The sequence below is a fragment of the Bos taurus genome, chromosome 4, assembly GCF_002263795.3.
Source record: "Bos taurus isolate L1 Dominette 01449 registration number 42190680 breed Hereford chromosome 4, ARS-UCD2.0, whole genome shotgun sequence".
In the NCBI taxonomy this organism is placed as follows: Eukaryota; Metazoa; Chordata; class Mammalia; order Artiodactyla; family Bovidae; genus Bos; species Bos taurus.
The window spans coordinates 16,877,717-16,896,406 of NC_037331.1; the positions used below are offsets into that span (position 1 = coordinate 16,877,717).

Sequence of the window (18,690 nt, forward strand, 5' to 3'; positions counted from 1 at the left end):
AGTTGTCTTTCTGCCTTATCCACTCTGTACTTGGGAAGCTCTGAGCAGTGTTCATGTGCTGGAGTCTGATAAGAAAGAGGCCCTAGAATAATTCTGGAATAAATCTAGGATCTAAATGGTACCAGGATGATATTCCACTGTAACTAGTCTCTATCGCTTTCTTTATATAATGACTTCTTCCTCTATTAGAAGATTTTCAGATCAACCTCTGGATAATCAAAGGGTGTTGAGTAGAATATTGTCTCAAAAACATCAAAGTTATTATTTCCTCAGGATTTTGAGCTTCAGTTGGATAAAGTGAACTGTGATACTACTCAGGGTGTTCTCATATACCAGTGCTGTATTTGGGAATGTATGTATGTATAGGTCACTGGAAATGGCATTGAAATGTGAGTCATTCTTTCCTCATTTGGTCCATTTTAGAGAGGTCTGCACCTTGTTTGACTTTAAGAAGCTAGAAATATCCTAAAACCTCCATGTTACATGCCTTATTATGGACAATCACTCACAGCTCAGTTCGGTTCAGTTCAGTCGCTCAGTCGTGTCCGACTCTTTGCAATCCCATGAGTCGGGCCCGCCTCGCCTCCCTGTCCATCACCAACTTCTGGAGTTCACCCAAACTCACGTCCATCGAGTCAGTGATGCCATCCAGCTATCTCATCCTCTGTCATCCCCTTCTCCTCTTGCCCCCAATCCCTCGCAGCATCAGAGTCTTTTCCAGTGAGTCAACTCTTTGCATGAGGTGGCCAAAGGACTGGAGTTTCAGCTTTAGCATCAGTCCTTCCAAAGAATACCCAGGACTGATCTCCTTTAGAATGGACTAGTTGGATCTCCTTGCAGTCCAAGGGACTCTCAAGAGTCTTCTCCAACACCACAGTTCAAAAGCATCAATTCTTCGGCGCTCAGCTTTCTTCACAGTCCAACTCTCACATCCATACATGACCACAGGAAAAACCATAGCCTTGACTAGACGGACCTTTGTTGGCAAAGTAATGTCTCTGCTTTTAAATATGCTGTCTAGGTTGGTCATAACTTTCCTTCCAAGGAGTAAGCGTCTTTTAATTTCATGGCTTCGGTCACCATCTGCAGTGATTTTGGAGCCCAAAATAATAAAGTCTGACACTGTTTCCACTGTTTCCCCATCTATTTCCCATGAAGTGATGGGACCAGATGCCATGATCTTCGTTTTCTGAATGTTGAGCTTTCAACCAACTTTTTCACTCTCCACTTTCACTTTCATCAAGAGGCTTTTTAGTTCCTCTTCACTTTCTGCCATAAGGGTGGTGTCATCTGCATATCTGAGGTTATTGATATTTCTCTCTGCAGTCCTGATTCCAGCTTATGCTTCTTCCAGCTCAGCATTTCTCATGATGTACTCTGCATATAAGTTAAATAAGCAGGGTGACAATATACAGCCTTGACGGACTCCTTTTCCTATTTGTAACCAGTCTGTTGTTCCATGTCCAGTTCTAACTGTTGCTTCCTGACCTGCATATAGGTTTCTCAAGAGGCAGGTCAAGTGGTCTGGTATTCCCATCTCTTTCAGAATTTTCCACAGTTTATTGTGATCCACACAGTCAAAGGCTTTGGCATAGTCAATAAAGCAGAAATAGATGTTTTTCTGGAACTCTTTTCCTTTTTCCATGATCCAGCAGATCTTTTATAAAATTTTAAAGTAGATAGGTATTTTTAGTGTTTTACTCTAATTTATTTATTTATTTATTTGTTTAATGAGTGAACTGGGCTTCTACTGTACCAGATTTCTTCTGTAGTTGCCTTATTATGGACAATCACTCACATTAGCCTCCAATTCAGATAGAAAGACCCTGGATTTAACACAGCTATTCCTACATATGCAATATTTGTCTTTTCTTTAAAGACAGCTAGATTTACTGACAAATTAAAATCTCTTTATGGATAACGAGAAAATAACACTGGCTTTGTTTCAGCCAAGAAATAGCTTTTCAACATGTTATTTTAAATGTTTTGTTTATTATTATGATGAGGTACCCAGGGTTCCTCACATGGGATATTCCTTATACATTTTAAATGAACATATCATAAAATACTAAAGAAAGAAGTAACTTTTGCAATGCAAAGCTGGGTAAGGTAATCTGCAATTAAGTTTTGAGAGAATGGGTTAAGTGGGATTATAGAGAATATAATTTTTAATTTCTCATCAATGTTAATGTGTCTGTATGTCAAAACTTATATGTGCATCTATATAAAGTGTGCAGAAGGGAAGAGACAATATTTTGTAAGATGAAAAATTCTGTTTCTCAGCAGTAGAAACAATAGTTCACGGCTCTTCTCAAGGCATGCTTTCCCCCTTGCAGGTAAAGAAACAGAAACATTTCCAAGATAATTTTCATGAGAGGTCCTAAAGGAGGAAAAATCAAAAGGAAAACTAATTTTCATAGTTACACAAACTTGCGAGGTGCTCAATGACCCACAACTTAGATCCAGTCTCTGATACAATAATTTGAAGGGACTCGTTGGTGTCCTATGTTAAAAGTGAGCCATCCTGCATGGATTCATGAAAACTCCTGGAGTAACATGCCTAAAATTCTTAGCCACTTCTTCAAACTCATAGAAACGTACCACGTTTCTAGTTTTTAAGGGTGATGTCGAATGTCCAGGCTGATCAATATATCTTCTCTTAATGTTATGCTAAAGACAAATTATTGCTTACATTTGCCAGCACTAAATTGTAACATACAGAATCAGTGTGATCTCCTCCCACAGAGATGTTGCAATTATGCTCATTTCCATCACAGTTTGTTTGGCCCACTTGAGCAAATGTAATGTCTCCAGTGAGAAGATGGGGTTACAATGGCAGGGTGCATTCTGAGAGCCTTGTTTTCCTTTTCTTTGGGGTTTCATAACCTACTTCAGAGTGTTAGCTCTCAAGTGTTGAACTCATACTGTTTCCCCTATTTTTATTTCTGCTACATATAAAATCTTTTATCTTCACAAAAACCCAGTGAGTGAGGTGTCATCTCTATTTTCTAGTTGGAAAAAATCTGACTGTTCAGGTTATTGGTAACAGATTTTGGGTTTAGCCCTGTGATCTCTGACTGCAACGCCCGTTTTCTTAGTTTCTGTACAATACAGCCTCCAGCAATGACTACGCTAGGGGAGAGGCTTGGGATTATTTTCCTGCTTTCCCACTGTTAATGCAGCCTGGCTGCTGCTGGAGCACTGCTTTGTAGCAGAAGGAAATGATGTATTTTTGATGTATTAAAATACTAACCCATTTCCTCTGGCTTATCACATATAATACAGGCATTCTGAGAATTATCAGTGAAGTGTAGGCTCCAAACTTGTAAGAGAGAAACCTCTGTGGGCCACGTGTTCTACCAAAATCTTGGTTGTGGCTAAAGAATCAATGAACCCTCCCTATTGAAACTAATGTAAGTAAGAATATAAACCATGTATATAATTTATTGAGTACTTACCCTATGCGAGGTAGTCCTTTCCTCAAGTTACAAAATGGAATAATACAGGAAAAACACTCCCCAAAGGGGTTACAGTCCTTTTGGGGGAACACTATGAAAAAGAGCCTAGCATGGCTGTGAATTTCTGCATGCTTTTCCCTAAACTAGTTAAGAAAAGGTCTGGAGAAGGCACAAGCACATGTAGCTCACCTTGTGAGATTTCACAATACCTGAAGTGGAAAAATATCCTCGCTTTTTTGGAGAGAGGGAAAAAAAATCACAGAACAAAAGGAATTGAAAGATGAATGACTTTTCTGCCCAATGTAAACCTATGGCCAGTAAAGACATTTTTAGGCATAGACTACTCAGATAGCTTATCCCATGTGAACTCTTTTTAAAAGGATCACACAAATCTACACAACCACAGAAATGAAAATCCAGAAGAGGGACGAAGTTATCTGAAGCAATAATGAACAGAAAAACCAATGGAAGGAAGGCTAAAAAAATAAGTCTGTGAAACAGTGTAATAATTAAGGATCTATCACAAAAGGTAACCCCAAAATAGAAATATGATACATTTATATCTAGAATTCTATTTCCTATTTAATAAAGATGATATACCTTTATGAACTAAGAGCTATGCATCTCAAAGACATTGTTGATTGGAAAAAATACAAATCATAAAATACAACAGTAGTGATGTAAATATTTATACATGAAAAATAGTGAAAATGTTTAGGAACAATATACATCAAAAATCTGAGGTTTTATCTTTACAGAGAGAGGTGGGATTATAAGGGAGCAGGGGTTGATTATAAAGATAGGCTTTTAATTTTTACTTCATAAATCCTCTAATGTTTAAATGTTTTGATAAACATATATTCATGTATAATTGTATATGATTAAAATAATTTTAAAAATAAAGGAAATACCCAGTGGAGTAATAAGCAGTAGCTCTTTCACTTAGCAGCAGCAATCTTGAACAAGTTCTCAAGCTTCCATATCTCTGCCTGTAAGTTGGAAATAACAATACTGTGTGTGAGTCAGTGATTGAGTGTGTGTGTGTTTGTGGTTTAAATGAAGTGCAATGCCATATGTAAAATGCTAATTACCGTGTCTGAAGATAGCATGCCCTTAACCAATAGCAGTTGATAGTATGCGACATATATTCAATGTAGCAAATCATAAACTGTGAAAACGAAGTTGTAATCACAGAGCAAGGTCATTTTGTTGATTAGTTATTCACTGATGAGAGATATTGCTTAAGCATCAGGTTATCCAGAATTTTTGTTTGGCTTAAATATTCATACAGTTGATGAAATAAACACATGATTTTCAAAGTAATCTTGAGATAATTTATATTGAACAGTAATAGATCAACAGTAAGTGTGAGGGCTGGTAGAAATTAAAAGGCACCTTACTGCTCTTTTATAAAAAGAGATACACAGACCTGGAGGTCTGGAGGTCCCTCTAGTTGGAGGCGTACAAGTCAAAGAGGGACCTGTTTACATAAAATCTCGTAAGGCCAGGAGCATAGTTGAAGTGTTAGTGAAGTATCTCTTCCAAAAGTGATGTCTTTCAACAATATTTTAAAAGATAATATATTGACATTAGGATTATAAGCCTGTAATGAAAAGATGTTAAAGACAGCAATGTGAAAGTATAGCCCTGAGAGATATAAAGGAGGAGCTAGACCAAGGTGTCTCAACTCTTTATATGCTTACACCCCCACCAGTCAATAGCAGTCTCCTTTTTCTAGCCCCCAACACAGGTCCTGCCCCAGACAAGCTCCCTTAATGTTAGATTCAAGCTCTGTCTTTGTTTATGGTTGAAGAAAATGACCCTTGTCTTTGTACCTATTTTTGAATGTTGTCAAAAGAAACATGTGCTTTAACATGCATATTCCTAATCATGGTAAGAGTCTGTATGATTCTCAGTGTTTATAAAGCAATTAGACAACTCACATAATTTGTGGAAATGGTACGATTGAACTAGTGAGTGGGTCAGCTCCTTTGGAGTGGGCGTTGGCCACGTCTTAAAATTTTTATTTTTGAGGCATTGGCCACTTTAAAAAGTTAATTAATTTATTTTAATTGGAGGCTAATTACTTTACAATATTGTGGGTTTTGCCATACATTGACATGAATCAGCCATGGGTGTACACGCATCCCCCATCCCGAAACCCCCTCCCACCTCCCTCCCCACCCCATCCCTCAGGGTTATCCCAGTGCACCGGCTCTGAGTGCCCTGTTCTGTGCATCAAACTTGGACTGGTGATCTATTTCACATATGGTAATATACATGTTTCAGTGCTATTCTCTCAAATCATCCCACCCTTGCCCTCTCCCACAGAGTCCAAAAGTCTGTTCTATACATCTGTGTCTCTTTTGCTGTCTCGCACATAGTGTTGTCATTACCAGCTTTTAAAGTTCCATATATATGCATTAATATACTGTATTGGTGTTTTTCTTTCTGGCTTACTTCACTCTGTATAATAGGCTCCAGTTTCATCCACTTCATTAGAACTGATTCAAATGCAGCCACTTTTGACTTGGAAAATTATATTCAGTTAGGAAGTATCTTTAGTGCTTTCACTGTGATAGAAAAAATGACTCTTTGTAGAAAAAAGTTCACAGTGCGTTGCCTTTTTGGAATTGAGTTAGTTAGCAATTGTCAGATTTTTCTTTTGGGCTCATTTTATGCCATAGTCTTCACAACCTCTGTCATCATTCTGATATACTGATGTGAAAGGATCTTTAGATGACTTTTCAAAAGAAACTCTTCTCTTCTGTTTGTAAAACCAATGATAGAAGGTGTTCTGAGTCTAAGTTTTTTTTTTAATATACTGTTTATTCAGTAAGGCTCAAAATCTATTTCAATTTTATGTGTACATTTATGTGCTTCAAAAATGAAAATTCTTCGTATGTAAAGCAATATAATAGAGTGAGAAAGCTGAGAATTCTTGACTGCATCTGGGAGCAGATGTATTAAGATAGCTGCACTTCTTTTTCATCTTACATCATTTCTTTACCACCACTAACACTTGTTTCAAGAAGGTCCTTAGTAGTTAATTTAAAAGTCAGGAGACTCCTTTTCAAGGAGACTTCTTTTCAATAAACTTTTTTAACATGTTACTTTTGTATTTCTTACAGACGCAAGAAAATTCATTAATTCTCAACTTTTTCACATTCCTGCTTAGCCAATATATATCATCAAATTAAGTTAATCCTGCCTCTGAAATATCTTTTATATCCATTTTTTTTCTTTCTCTTTTTCTCTGCCATTGCCTTGGTTCAGGCTCATTTACTTTCTCAAAAGAAGTATTACAATTTGTTATTTAACTAATTATTCCCTCAAGGTTTCTCCCTACCAAACTACCTTTCAATGTCCAGTCAGTGATTCTTTTAGAGCCAGGATGACCTAATTAAAAGCAAAATAAGACAAAATTTAAGGACTCCTCATTATCTATAAGATTAATTTTAAATACCTTCATAAATTGACCCTAGAAACTTCACAATTTGACTATAGCCTACCTTCTTTGAAGCGAAAAGCAAAGGAGAAATGGAAAGATATACCCATTTGAATGCAGAGTTCCAAAGAATAGCAATAAAGAGATAAGAAAGAGAGATAAGAAAGCCTTCCTCAGCTATCAATGCAAAGAAATAGAGGAAAACAATAGAATGGGAAAGACTAGAGATCTCTTCAAGAAATTAGAGATACCAAGGAAACTTTTCATGTAAAGATGGGCTCAATATAGGACAGAAATGGTATGGACCTAACAGAAGCAGAAGATATTAAGAAGAGGTAGCAAGGATACACAGAAGAACTATACAAAAAAGATCTTCACGACCCAGATATTCACAATGGTGAGATCACTCACCTAGAGCCAGACATCCTGGAATGTGAAATCAAGTGGGCTTTATGAAGCTTCACTATGAACAAAGCTAATGGAGGTGGCCAAATTCCAGTTGAGCTATTTCATATCCTAAAAGATGATGCTGTGAAAGTGCTGCACTCAATGTCAGCAAATTTGGAAAACAGCAGTGGCCACAGGATTGGAAAAGGTCAGTTTTCATTCTGATTCCAAAGAAAGGCAATGCCAAAGAATGCTCAAACTACTGCACAATTGCACTCATCTCACACGCTAGTAAAGTAATGCTCAAAATTCTGCAAGCTAGGCTTCAGCAATACGTGAACAGTGAACTTCCTGATGTTCAAGCTGGTTTTAGAGAAGGCAGAGGAACCAGAGATCAAATTGCAAACATCCACTGGATCATTGAAAAAGCAAGAGAGTTCCAGAAAAACATCTATTTTTGATTTATTCACTATGCCAAAGCCTTTGACTGTGTGGATCACAACAAACTGTGAAAAATTTTGAAAGAGATGAGAATACCAGACCACCTGACCTGCCTCTTGAGAAACCTATATGCAGGTCAGGAAGCAATAGTTAAAGCTGGACATGGAACAACAGACTGGTTCCAAATAGGAAAAGGAGTATGTCAAGGCTGTATATTGTCACCCTGCTTATTTAACTTCTATGCAGAGTACATCATGAGAAATGCTGGGCTGGATGAAGCACAAGCTGGAATCAAGATTGCCGGGAGAAATATCAGTAACCTCAGATATACAGATGACACCACCCTTATGGCAGAAAGTGAAGAACTAAAGAGCCTCATGATGAAAGTGAAAGAGGGGAGTGAAAAAGTTGGCTTAAAGCTCAATATTCATAAAACTAAGATCATGGCATCCGATCCCATCACTTCATGGCAAATAGATGGGGAAACAGTGGAAACAGTGGCTGACTTCATTTTCTGGGGGCTCCAAAATCTCTGCAGATGGTGATTGCAGCCATGAAATTAAAAGATGCTTACTCCTTGGAAGGAAAGTTATGACCAACCTAGACAGCATTTTAAAAAGCAGAGACATTACTTTGTCAATAAAGGTCCATCTGGTCAAGGCTATGGTTTTTCCAGTAGTCATGTATGGATCTGAGAGTTGGACTATAAAGAAAGCTGAGCACTGAAGAATTGATGTTTCTGAACTGTGGTGTTGGAGAAGACTCTTGAGAGTCCTTTGGACTGCAAGGAGATCCAACCAGTCCATCCTAAAGGAGATCAGTCCTGTTTGTTCATTGGAAGGACTGATGCTGAAGCTGAAACTCCAATACTTTGGCCACCTGATGCAAAAAGCTGACTCATTTGAAAAGATCCTGATGCTGGGAAAGATTGAGGGCAGGAGGAGAAGGGGATGACAGAGGATGAGATGGTTGGATGGCATCACTGACTCAATGGACACGAGTTTGGGTAAACGCTAGGATTTGGTGATGGACAGGGAGGCCTGGCGTTCTGCAGTTCATGGGGTTGCAAAGAGTTGGACACAGCTGAGCGACTGAACTGAACTGACCTGACCTTTGTGTTCTGCCAACATCTTGCAACTTCTGTTTATCCTTCCTGTCAATTCTCCCTTAAGTTCAGAGATAAGGAACTATTTTCCATTCTTACATTTGACATGTTCTTTTTCAACTTTTTACTTTTGCATAGTATGTTCCTTATACTTAGAAGAACTTCTCTAGCCTGTTCATTATCTGTTGAAGTCCTAAACCCCCCCTTTTTTTTATTCTCCCAGATCTGAGTATAATCTCCTCTATTATATCTTCTCTACCTTTTAACTTTGACTCTAAGAATATTGTACATTGTGTTGTTCACATCACTATACTCCTTGCTTAACTGATCTCACTATTAGATGGTGAACATCTTGAAAGAAAGAACCACATCTCATTTGCCTTTGTATTCCTGTTATTTTACTCAATATTAGCAGAATCACACTATATAGTTATTGAATTAATAAAGCAAGATGAATCATGGACCCTTCCTGATTTTTCATGACCTAAACTCTCCTAGACATTGCCCTGCTTCTCTCCTAGCCTAAATGAAAGGGAGAGGAAAGGAGAATAATAGTCAAGGCAGTGCTGGTGATTATAGCCTACTTTGATTCTGTACCCAAACTCAGATGTTGCAGAGGCCTCTTGACTCCACCACTAGAAGCCGTTCACATCGCACCATTGAGGGCTAATAAATTCATTGCATTTGGTCCTTGAACAGTTTAATAGCTGAAGTTCTGCTCATGTTTTATTCATCTGAATTTTGCTAACAACTCAGTTTGTCATGTTTTTAGGTTGTGGTAGCGCCTAAATACTTTGGAAAGTATGTATGTGTGTGCTTAGCCACTTCAGGCTTCCCTGGTGGCTCAGATATTAAAGAATCTGCCTGCAATGCAGGCAACCCAGGTTCCACTGTTGGGTCAGGAAGATCCCCTGGAGAAGGAAATGGCAACCCACTCCAGTATTCTTGCCTGGGAAATACCATGGACAGAGGAGCCTGGAGGGGGCGCTATGGTCCATGGGGTCGAAAACTACTGAGAGACTAATACTTTCACTTTCTTAGTTGCTTCAGTCATGTCCAACTCTTTGTGACCCTATGGACTGTAGCCTTGCCCCGCCCCCCCATCCAGGTTCCTCAGTCCATGGGCTTCTCCAGGCAAGAATAATGGAGTGGGTTGCCATGCCCTCCTCCAGGGGATCTTCCCAACCCAGGGATCAAATCTGCCTCTTTCAACTCCTGGACTGGCAGGCAGGTTCTTTACCATTGTGGCACCTGGGCACTATACATATATATATGTATATATATATATATATATATATATATATATATATATGGGAGATTTTCTTATAAATATACCCTTGCTCTCAGATCCTATTGTCTATTATTTATTTACATAAAATAGTACCCTGTGGAATTCAGAGGTAAAATGTTTCAGGATGATAATAGTTAGAAATACTAATGTTGAACACTCATCCTGTCCAGGTACTGTCCTTCTGTGCTTTTAATGGACTGTCCAGTTTAATTCTTCAAACAGCCATGTGAGGAAAAGGGATATCATTTTTCTACTCTGTGGAAGAGAAATACAGAAATGTACACAAGTCAAGCAACTGGCCCAGATCATACAGCTGTGAAGGATCATAGCCTGCATTGGGATTCAGGGTGTCTGACTCCAGAGCTCGCACTCATAATTACTACAGCTGTGGAGAGTATAATTTAGATGTAAATTTCTATTCTGCCTGAAAATCAGAGGTTGTTCTGCTGTCAGAATCTTAGCATCCTGTTAAATAGATCCATTTTTTTTTTCCCTTGAAACCTGCCACTTCCTTTTTTTTTTTTCTCTTTCTCTTTTACTCCCTATATTCTGCTGGTAAATGCACGCTAAGTCCCTTTTACTTCTTCTTTAGGACAGTTTCATTACTCATGAGCCAGTGTACCATGGATTCATCTCATTATACTCTCTCCCTGATGAACTATGTTGTTGCTGAGATACAAGTGCCAAGCCGTTATCAAATACATTTATTCTTTTTGCCACCCAAAGAATGGGAAATTATCTGTGTAATTTGAGAGACTGGGATATGTATTTATTTCTTTTATACTAAGAATAAATATAGAGGCTGCAGGAAGAACAAAGACAATAGAATTAGGCAAGTACAGATTTGGATGTTTGACCAATCAATTAGATTCCATCGAAACAAAACAAGTACACAGGCCAAAATAAACTCTAAAATCAAAAGGTCTGTACTCCTATCAATTAGCATTTGTTTTACTAGATCACATTTAAATCTGTTAATGGAAAAATTATCTTATACAGTATGTTTCTTGCCAATAATAGGTGATCATAAACAAGTTATTTTGTTTTGACCAGAAAAAAATATTCTAGAGTCTCCCTGCAAAACTAACTTTTCTTATGTGACTGTGGCATGGACTATCAAAAGTCTGTAGAATGTCAGTTGATGTATTTCTGAGAATCATACCATTTTAAAGCTTATGGTGATTTCAAAGTAAAAAAGTAACATAATCCTTTGTAAAAGTTTATTTTAAAAGTGTTTGGATTTTGGCACTGAGAAGTAATTCAAACATAAATCACACTAAGGTGCTTTGCTGTATTCATGTTATGTGGCCCTTTTCAAAGTCAATGTTTTTATATAATCTTTCTGTCATGTTTAATGGTTTTTATCCACCTCCTCTCTCCCATCCTTGTATAAAAATAGCAGTGGTACTCAATCACAGCTTAATAAGCATTGGCCATGTGCTGAAGGTACTTGAATCCCCAGCCACTGAAAGAAGGCTTGAATCTGTGTTATGTGTTCTCAGATACAGGGTTGTAAACACCATTTTTCTGTTCCATTTTCAGGTCACATGTGCCAATTTAACAAACGGTGGGAAGTCAGAACTTCTAAAATCAGGAGGCAGCAAATCCACACTAAAGCACATATGGACAGAAAGCAGCAAAGACTTGTCTATCAGCCGACTCCTGTCACAGACTTTTCGTGGCAAAGAAAATGATACAGATTTAGACCTGCGATATGACACCCCAGAACCTTATTCTGAGCAAGACCTCTGGGACTGGTTGAGGAACTCCACAGACCTTCAAGAGCCCCGGCCCAGGGCCAAGCGAAGGCCCATTGTTAAGACGGGCAAGTTTAAGAAAATGTTTGGATGGGGTGATTTTCATTCCAACATCAAAACAGTGAAACTAAACCTGCTGATAACTGGGAAAATTGTCGATCACGGCAATGGGACGTTTAGCGTTTATTTCAGGCACAATTCCACTGGTCAAGGGAATGTATCTGTCAGCCTGGTACCCCCTACGAAAATAGTGGAATTCGACTTGGCACAACAAACCGTGATTGATGCCAAAGATTCCAAGTCCTTTAACTGCCGCATTGAGTACGAAAAGGTTGACAAGGCTACCAAGAACACACTCTGCAACTATGACCCTTCAAAAACCTGTTACCAGGAGCAGACGCAAAGTCACGTGTCCTGGCTCTGCTCCAAGCCCTTTAAGGTGATCTGTATTTACATTTCCTTTTATAGTACAGATTATAAACTAGTACAGAAAGTGTGCCCCGACTACAACTACCACAGCGACACACCTTACTTCCCCTCTGGATGAGGACGGACGCGGGGTGAGACTGAGGCCTGAGGAATTCCAGGTCACATGACAGGGCTGTCACCTCAAGAAGAAGGTCCCATCTGTTGCCTGGAACGTGTCTACACTGCTGCTCTCGTCACCTGACTGCAAATACGCTCGTGGAAAACAACCTGATGTAATTTCTGCCCAGTCAGCTTCATCTCTTGGTATAGTCGCAAAATCACCACAGATTCTAAAGCCACACCTGAAGACACGCTCTCACACATAGACGTACACCAACACACGCGCATACACATTTCAGCCGGCGTCTGTCATGATTCCTGTTGAGAGGGCTTTCATTGTCTGACTCATAATGGTTCAGGATAAAGGATCATCAAGCAAAAGGATTAACTAGACAGTGAATGGTTTTTAGCACTTGCTGTTATGGAAATCTCTCTTTAATGTCTTGAGTACATGCTAATCAATAGTCCCCACTCATGCATTTCTACTGCTTGGAGTAGCTGTACTGGTAAATACTACTGTAGGAGTATAATGCTTGTTAAAATGGAAAAAAAAAATGTGTTTTTAGAGCTCAGTATTCTTTATTTTATGAACACAACAAGTGTAGTAATTTTTTCCAGCATTCAGTAGGCACATTCAAGGTGATCCAAGATAGCTCTTTTTTCTATGGAGGGAGCCTGTTCTCAGTAAAGATGAGCAAACATTTGGAATTTACATGTGGGCAGACACTGGACTATAGCTTTCATCACCAGTCATTGGACTTTTGCAAAGTCGAGACCAGCTAAGGCTGCTTAAAACAAGTTCTGATCATTATATAAGAAGGGAAATGCCTGACAGACACCATGTAAGTTATAAGTGTCTGTCTTATCTTTACTAAACATATTGTAACAAATTCAATATCCTAGTCTTCATTTGTATGAATGGTTTGTATTGTACATAGTTTAACCAAGTGTAATTTGAGCTGCTTATTAATATTAACTTGTACTTGTCTCTCTGCTTGTTATTGGTTTAAAAAGAATAAAAAAAAAAGGATATGAGGAATCCATTCTATCGATGTAGCTGTGAACTCCATTAAAAAGACAAACTTAATGTACAAAGCATTTATTCAGCTCAAGTATTGTTGAAACCTATACATATACAACATTACAGTCTGTCTGTATTTAGACATTTTATTTCTGGACAAAATGAAATGTACATAAAAATAAAATGCTTAAAGTTGAGTTTCAATATGTACTTGTGTAAGATGGTGATTTAAACGGTTCTGACAAGAAGAATGTGCTGGAGGACACTCATGGTTTTGCATCTCATGTCTCTAAATCTGTATAGACCTATCTAAATTGTTATTAGTTACCTAGTCAAAACAACTTAGGAGTCTCAGTCTCAAGCCTGGGAAACAGTTGTGGCATTCAGTATTACACACATTTTCGGTTTGTTGTCATGTTAGTTGTTCAAGAACACCAAAAAAATCAATGAACATAAAGAGATAATTGAGGTCTCCTGAATTAATTATAGCTAGTTGTTTTTTACTTTTCCTGTACAACATCTTTATTTAGTAGGATGTTTAGAAGGTATTTTTTTTTTTTTCTTAAAAAAAAGCCAAGATGCCTGAAGATTGTGGCTGATTTCCCCCGATTCTACCATATCGACTCAACTAAGGAAATGACAGTAGTAGTGGAGGGCTTCGATGCTCCATTTACATACAGCAAAAGGGGCCAATGTATGTATAAAGCATTATTTTTGGACATTAAACTTTATTTTTAAAAAGTAATTATGGTATACAATCCCAGCATAATAAACAGAAGAATAAATACGTTAAGGTAATATCCCATATTTAAGGTCACAAACTGGGGATTGGGATATGAAAAGTCTCAAAGGTTAACCAAAGAAGTCAAATTAAGAACATTCACTCATTCTCATCTTCCCTTCATGCTACATAGGAATAAGTATGTTTCGTATAGAAAATGATAGAAGTACTACAGGGAACCCCATACTATAGAGTTCTAAAGCAAGAACTCAGTAACTGGTTTGACTAAACAGAGCCTTCAATTGCCAATTAAAGGCAAATCATTCTGTTCACTGTCCATCTCCCCAATCCCTCCAATATAGCTAGACAACCATTTATATCAATGTATCAATTAATTTGCCATGGGATTTAGAAGCTAATGCTAGAACAGACTTCCCTGGCGTGATTGGCAAGAAGAGCTTAAGTCCCAGCTGCATAACATATTTTCCACAGATAAATCTTACTATTCAGGGGTTTATTTATCAAAATGTTCATTTAGGAGTTAATTCTCTCTTAACAAAAAGGAGAGTAAGTCAGAAAGCAAATATCTTTTATTTTTTTATCATTTGATTAGTGGCCTGTGACTTTCATTATGTGGTCTAATCTGCCCTGTGATCCAACATTCAAGATTAGAAGAAAATATGCTTCAGTCTTCACCCATCTGCCCTTTCAAAGTCCCTTTGAAATATTGCTTTTGTTTTTATGAACATATGCTGCTGCTGCTAAGTCACTTCAGTCATGTCCGACTCTGTGTGACCCCATAGACGGCAGCCCACCAGGCTCCCCTGTCCCTGGGATTCTTTAGGCAAGAACACTGGAGTGGGTTGCCATTTCCTTCTCCAATGCGTGAAAGTGAAAAGTGAAAATGAAGTCGCTCAGTCATGTCCGACTCTTCGTGACCCCATGGACCGCAGCCTACCAGGCTCCTCCACCCATGGGATTTTCCAGGCAAGAGTACTGGAGTGGGGTGCCATTGACTAATGCAGCAAATAAAGCATTGAATTATTTTTTCTGTAGTTTTTCTTTAGAAGAAAAAAAGAGAAAACTCCTAATGAAGATTTCAATTTTTTAAAATCCAAACTTTTAGGATTGTTTTCGGGACCTGTACTCTCATATCACTAACACCTCCGTCTGTGGTATACATAAGTCATGATGACATAGAAGTAGGATTCAAAAGATAATTTACTTGTATGTATCTAATATACTCTTTCTGTTTTAGATAAGGAACTGGATGATGGACTGTGATGAATATGAAGGTTCAAAGGTTCAGATGAAAAACTTTTACTAGGCCAACTTGTTGCTTCAACAAACTGGTTATTTAAGTTTTAATTATGCTAAAAAATCATTTGTTATTTGGAAAAAATTAATTTTAAGCTATACTAAGGAAATTGCTTTTTCTTACCTTTGCTAAGGTATAGAAAAAAAACACATCAAGGTGGAAGTAGATAACATCTGATGCAAACATGGGTTTGTCGTCACCTATTGTTATTTTCAGAAGCATTTTAGTATAATTGAAATTATTATAAAGAAATGATAATTGCAATGATATTGCCTCATGAAAGGAAAATGATACAAGTTACCGGTTTATACAGTTATGATGAAAACAATGAATTGTCATGGTACGGTTTCAATTGGGCATTTTGGGGTCACTGACTCTTGTGAGAATTTCTCTGCATGAGTAGAAAGGGCATAACTGTTAATAGTACAGTACTAAATTCTGGAAGTCATTATTCTGAAAGTAATAGAAATACTTGTTAAAACTGTGGACAGGAATCTTCAGGTTCCTACATTGCAGCAATAAACTGTAAGCCATATTTTTGCACAGAATAGATTAAAACAATCATAAGAAGCCTGAGAAAGTGTTTGTCTTTTCCCTTTTCCCCACTGCTTTACATGTAAGAAGCAGCTTAACCAATATGAACAGTTGTTTGGAAAAACAGTTTACATCTCCACCATCGACTCTGAATGCCAAGTTTTAGCCTGAAGCAAAATCAAATGTCTGTGTTTATTAACTTCTGAGAGATTAGGTTGGTGTACTAGTTTCAGACATTTATTGGTATTTATTCAATTGGTCTATTTATTTTATCTTTACACTTTTATTCAAATGAAAATTAGTAGATGCGTTCAAAAATTAAAAATTTGAAAACATGAATTTGCATAGAAACATTTACTATTTACTTAGTTTGTAGGTGACAAGAATTGAGGATTTTAACAGTCAGAGTTGAATCCTAAACAGCTGATTGCTAGGTCAGGTTTGTCCCATGCGTATCAAAGAAGGATTTCAGGGCTGGGGAGCAAAGGAAATAATCCTTCTCAGTTTAAAATTATGAAGTGTCATTAATTTTTGTATACTATACCATCAAATACTTTTAGGTAACACATTTACAATTGCTTTTATTTTTACTAGAATGGCAAACAGCAGACATCCCATGAGAGTTTTAGTTTCAATGTTTGTGTGAACAAAGTCTAGAGGAATCACCTACAGTTAGGAGACTACTACTGCCAAGTAACTGGCCAAGTGTCCTGAGTTTGATGAAAAGCAGTTTAATGTTTATAATTCTGCATTTACAGGACCATGCTTTTTATTACTGCTGGGTTGCAGGATGACTCTAAAGGCCCTAAAAGTGACGGATGAGAAGGCTTAGAGACTTCCTTTCGTTGGCTGTACTGGTTGTCACTGTTGGAGGTGCCAAGAGTACATTGTCCTAAAACTAGACATAGAGCCAAAGCTCTGTTCACATCCTCCTCACCTAGCAGGTGCTGGGTTTCTGTTTGCTAATTCTACCAACGGCCCTAAATAGATCACTGGAGTTACTTATTTCTGATACACAAATTCCTTGATTCAAACATAGGAGTAAATTTGGCCATGGAGATAGTGACTGTTTAAAGAAATACTGTTAGAAAGTTGTAGAAAGCCTCTATTGTCAAATAAGTATTAAATCTATCTATATACCTATCTATCTATATCTGAATCTACTATGTTTTTTACTGCCAAAATTCACTTTGCCAATTTTCTGCAATCCAGTTTTATTATTATAATGAATTTCTTTTCAGCATTTTATAAAAGCTTTTAGTAGAAGGCGAAAAAGAAGCTAATTGTGTTTAGTGTAAGAGTCCAGTTTTCCCAACACCATTTATTGAAGTTTTTTAGTAAAACTAAATGCTGCTGCTGCTGCTAAGTCACGTCAGTTGTGTCCGACTCTGTGCGACCCCATAGATGGCAGCCCACCAGGCTCCTCTGTCCCTGGGATTCTCCAGGCAAGAATACTTCAGTGGGTTGCCATTTCCTTCTCCAATGCATGCATGCATACATGCTAAGTCGCTTCAGTCGTGTCCGACTCTGTGCGACCCCATGGACAGCAGCCCACCAAGCTCCTCTGTCTACGGGATTCTCCATTCAAGAATACTTACTGGAGTAGGTTGCCATTCCCTTCTCCAAAACTAAATGTGGACTTATATAAATTCAAGTTTCCCCCAAGTGGTTGCTACAATTCCAAATTATCCAAAAGTTCATCTGTTTTCCAAAAAGTCACATGATTCTGATCCACAGCGGATATATGTACAGAACTCAGGGGTTTTCTGAGGGAGGTGGAACCCATCTTTGCATTTAGATTCCTTGTGAGGTCATCACTTCAAGGGGACCTGTATTTCTTAAGAGCTGTTCCAAAACACAGGGACTCATGTTTTTCTCACTATTGAACAGAATAGGGTACTTACCAAGAAGACTTAACAAACAAAATAGAGGTATGCACAATAAAGCAGGAGAGCTCAAAATACAAAGGTCGCAGAGCCTGGACCCAGGAGAGAATCACCCTCGAATCCCAGAGTGGGCAAGAAAGTGAGGAACACAGTGGACTCTGTAGGTACCAGCATGAGTTGGCTCACCAGCCTCCTCAGAGTCACAATGCCATCTTCTCTCAATTCCACTCTTGATGGTACAAGCTGCCAAAAGTTCAGAAACAACAGAAGTAAAACTGACAAATCCTTAAAGTAGTGATTAATAAAAGTTTACTGTGTACACACCAAAAGGACAGTTTGCAAACTGGAAGTAGTCAAAACCAAAACACAGACCGAGGCTCAGGAGTAGTGCATTGTTATAAAGCAGCTTATGTAGTGAGACAGCTGTGACTGTTTATACTTCCTAGTGACTGGCTATAGATTTGTATTTTCTTCAATGGTGGGAAATTAGTTAGAGGTTGTTACCTCATATCAATATTGGAAAACAGTTTTTAAGTTTTGCCTACAATTTCTAGAGCCATAAGCTTGAAATGACCCAGGACGAGTTAGTGTTGCAAAATAAGCTAACATAAGCTTTGTTTGGATGACTTAAGTGGTTTTATCCTCTCACAGAAGTTTCAAGGCTGGTCTCTATTGGGGTTTGATTTTAACAAGAAAGAAAAAAAAAGATGGCTCCTACCTGCTTTAATGAAGACAGTGCCTACCACCTCTATTGTGAGGGAGGATCCCAGCAGGCCCTTGCTCCTCAGTCTACCA

General features: G+C 38.1%; 1 protein-coding gene across 1 annotated transcript in view; it reads left to right on the forward strand.

Annotated features, from left to right (window-relative positions):
* The window catches only part of NXPH1 (neurexophilin 1), a 368,365-nt gene extending 354,727 nt beyond the window's left edge, over positions 1-13,638 (forward strand). The window contains 1 exon segment of the mRNA NM_001034762.1: positions 11,673-13,638. Within this exon segment, the coding sequence (NP_001029934.1) occupies positions 11,673-12,434 (762 nt within the window). The 3' untranslated portion in view covers positions 12,435-13,638.
* The last annotated feature ends 5,052 nt before the right edge of the window (positions 13,639-18,690 follow it).